The sequence below is a fragment of the Myotis davidii genome, unplaced genomic scaffold (assembly GCF_000327345.1).
Source record: "Myotis davidii unplaced genomic scaffold, ASM32734v1 scaffold135, whole genome shotgun sequence".
In the NCBI taxonomy this organism is placed as follows: domain Eukaryota; kingdom Metazoa; phylum Chordata; class Mammalia; order Chiroptera; family Vespertilionidae; genus Myotis; species Myotis davidii.
The window spans coordinates 4,307,490-4,311,040 of record NW_006289813.1 but is presented as its reverse complement, the minus strand read 5'-3'; the positions used below and the strand labels follow the sequence as shown (position 1 = coordinate 4,311,040).

The window sequence follows — 3,551 nt, the reverse complement described above, 5'->3', positions numbered from 1 at the left end:
CTCTGGACTCGCCTGCATCCGGACGGAAAGAAGTCCGCGCTCCCTCCCTCCGAGTGTCAGTTTCTTTGGTGAGTGCCGACGCCAGGGCCAGCGCGGGTAAAATGGTGCCGCACCCTCCCACTGGCCGAGCCTTGTACTTGCAAATCCGCTGTGAGACAGCTCTGGCCGCTTGTTTTGAATGCAAGAAAGCGAAGCATGGGCCGTGCTCGGGAGTGTTACTGTGCGAGTTTACAGGGAGAGGTGGGGATCCCCAGGGACACCACAGCCACAGCGAAAAGCAAGCCCTCCCTCCTTTCCCGCCGAGGAAACTGTGCCTAGGGTCGAGCGAGGGCTTCAATGGAGCTGGGAAAGGAAAGAAGGGATGAGACGGGGAAAAAGTGAACGTTTCCTGGACAGGAGAGCCAGGAATTGGGACGGGGTTAGGAAAGGAGCAAAGTCCTTGAAACTTAAGTCCAAATTCCAGCAGCGGGGCGAGCAGGTGGGAACCTTACAGTTGGAACGGCGGCAGCTGGGTGTAGTTGATTTTACGTGTGGATTTTTTGCCTTGAACGGCTGAGTCTTAAAGTTTCGCCGCGAAAATTTGGGGAGCATATGTGGGAGGCGATTGCTGGGACAAAACATTCTGAGGCCAAAGTTAGAGCCAGGGTCGCTTCTTCAGACCCGGAAGTTTCCCGCACCCTCTTGCCCCGCTTTTGAGAGGAGGGAGTGCTGGGGGGGGGAGGGGGCGAGGCCTGGAAGCCGCAGGCGGAGCCACTGAGAAAGAGAAAAAGCAGCAAGTTATCTTAAGTATTGATTCCAGAGGGTTGCGCGAGGCAACGTGGCTGGGGCGGGCCTACTGGGCGGCTGCTCCTCCATCATCATCCGCGGCAGAACTTGCACTTGATGATCTTCTTAAAGGCGTTTTGGAAGTCCTTGTTGAAGTAGGCGTAAATGACAGGGTTGAGCAGGGAGTTGGCGTAGCCGAGCCAGTTTATTATGGCGCCCAACAGACTGGGCATGTGGCAGCTGTTCTGGCAGAAGGGCAGGACCAGGGCCACGATGAAGAAGGGCAGCCAGCAGAGGATGAAGGTGCCCATAATGATGCCCAGTGTCTTCACCGTCTTCCTCTCGCGGGCCAGAGCCATTTTGCGCTTCGCCTCGGCGTTGCGCTCATTTTTGTTCTCCAAGGAGGTGGGAGCGCAGGGGACAGAACCCGCCTCACAGGGCAAAGGCAGGTGCTCTTTGGAGTGGCCCATCAGGTGCACTTCGATCACCTCCAGGGCTGCGCCATCCTCGCCCTGTCGCACAGCTCCATTGGCGCACTGACTGCCCCCGGCCTTATTCCCCACGCCCTGCCCCCATCCTCTGCTCTCCGGCTCTCCATTTATGCTCTTCCTGGGCTGCAGGGCTGGCGACGCCCCAAAGGGGGTGTCCGCTCTCTTCTTCACCTTCTTCACTGTCTTGCGGATGCGAAAGCGCGCGGCCCGAAAAATGCGCCCATACAGAACTAGCATGAGTAGCAGCGGGATGTAGAAAGCGCCGAAAGTGGAGTAGATGGTGTAGCCATGGTCCTTGCTGATGGTACACGCGTCGGGGTTCGAGCGGTCTTCGGGGGTGCGCCAGCCCAGCATGGGCGGGATGGAGATCAGGAAGCCAATGAGCCAAGTGAGCGAGATGAGCGCCGCGGCACGCCGGGGCGTCCTCTTGTTCAGGTAGTCGATGGGGTCCGTGATGGCCCAGTACCTGTCCAGCGCGATGGCGCACAGGTGCAGGATGGACGAGGTGCAACACAACACATCGAGGGAAATGAACAGGTCACAGGTGACCTGTCCCAGCGTCCACTTGTTGAGCACCTGGTACAGCGCGGCCATGGGCAGCACCAGCACCGACACCATGAGGTCGGTGACTGCCAGCGAGCCGATCAGATAGTTGGCCACGTTCTGCAGGGAGCGCTCCAGGGCAATGGCAGCAACTACGCACGCGTTTCCCAGCACCGCGCTGAGGATAAGGGTGCCCAGCAGCAGAGAGGTGACCACTTGGTAGCTGAAGGTCACGTCGGAGATGCCAGTAGCATTGCCGTTTGTCCCGAAGGGACCTTCGGAGGACGTAGTGTTGTTGCCTTGTCGGGGGCTGAGCACATCCATGCCTGCGCGCCAGGCAGGGGAGGGGGAGGGAGAACGAGCTGCGGGAGGATCCCTGGCCCCTCCCCCTGGGGTCGCAGCCCCTTTCTCCGGGGAGTTTCGGGGGAGGGGATGCAGGGGTTCAAGCAGAAAGTTCTTACTGCTCAGGCGAAGGCATCTCGGAGGAACAGCTTCTAGGGCTCGGTGGGCTCCCTGGGTCCAGCGCGTTCAGGAACTCTAGGTGGGAAACGAGTTGTCCGGAGAACGGCTCCGAGGTCTCAGGGCGACAGAGAAGTGGCCGGAACGCCTGTCTCTCGCTGTTCATTTTACTTTGCCGCTGCCCAACTGCTGCCGGAGCCGAAGTCTCCCCACCAGCAAATAGTCTCCAATCCTAGAAGTGTCTGGAATATTGAAACCCCATCCTCCACGGTCATTCTGTGACCCTCCTCTCCTTGATTCTCTCCCTCCCTCCCTCCCTCCCTCCCTCCCACTCTTCTCTTTTTTAAAGCCCCCCCCTTCCACTCGCCTTCTCTCCACTAGCCTTCCCTTTCAGTTTCCCTCTCCCTTCTCTCACCCTTTCTTTATCCCTCTGTGTCGCTCAGACAGCCAGTCTCCCTCCCTCCCACGCTAACCCTCCCCTCCTAACACTTTCCCAACCCCGAGTGTCTCTTTCCTCTGGGTGCCCGCCCTCCTCTGCCTCTAGCTCAGCAACTTAGCGTTCAAGCCTTTTTTGTCCCCACACTTAGAACCCGCTTGCATACACTTGATCTCCTGGTCAGACCGACATTGCAACAAATACCTTTGCCTCCCACCCAGCCAAACTCGAGGGGAAAATTCTAGCTATCCATTGCTTTATATTTCTGTCAAATTCTTAAGTAGAGTCGGCATCATATAGTGGCAGTTGGAAATAAGGAAAGGAGACACTAGAAGTCTGGTGGGAGGGGGGGCGGTGGACAACCCTAGGTCAGTATGTAAATTGTGGTAAATTGATGGAATGAAAATGGTGTGTCAGGATTTTACAGACCACCCCATCCATCATTTTACATTCGACTCCCTTGGGGAGGATGTTGCCTGTGACCTTCTTTAACCTTGGGGAACTGGGGGAGAAAGGAGTATAAAGTTCCTGTCAAAAGACAAATAGCTACATTTCCAAAGGAAAACACTCAATTCGGTATGTATTTAGAACACGCTTACACAAGCCTTCCCATCATCATTTACCGTTTTTCTTTCTTCTTAATTATTGTTCAGTATTATAGATGTCCCCTATCCCCCCCCCCCTACTCCCTCTCTACCTATCCCCTGCCCCACCCCAGGCCTTCCCCACGCTATTGGCTGTATTCGTGGGCTATGCATATATGCATATATTTTCTTTGGTTAATCTCCCCTCCAACCTCCACCCCCACTTCTGAGATCTGCCAGCCTGTCCCATGTGTACATGTCTCTGGACCTAAA

General features: G+C 56.4%; 1 protein-coding gene across 1 annotated transcript; it reads right to left on the bottom strand.

Annotated features, from left to right (window-relative positions):
- Positions 1-715: 715 nt before the first annotated feature.
- HTR1A (5-hydroxytryptamine receptor 1A) lies at positions 716-2,979 on the bottom strand. Its single transcript, XM_006762424.2, has one exon. It carries the CDS (start codon positions 2,121-2,123, stop codon positions 858-860), a length of 1,266 nt encoding a protein of 421 aa, XP_006762487.1. The 5' UTR covers positions 2,124-2,979; the 3' UTR covers positions 716-857.
- Between the last annotated feature and the right edge of the window lie 572 nt (positions 2,980-3,551).

Excerpts from the sequence above, each read along its gene's own strand:
- HTR1A (XM_006762424.2), bottom strand. The coding sequence starts at position 2,123 with ATGGATGTGCTCAGCCCCCGACAAGGCAACAACACTACGTCCTCCGAA.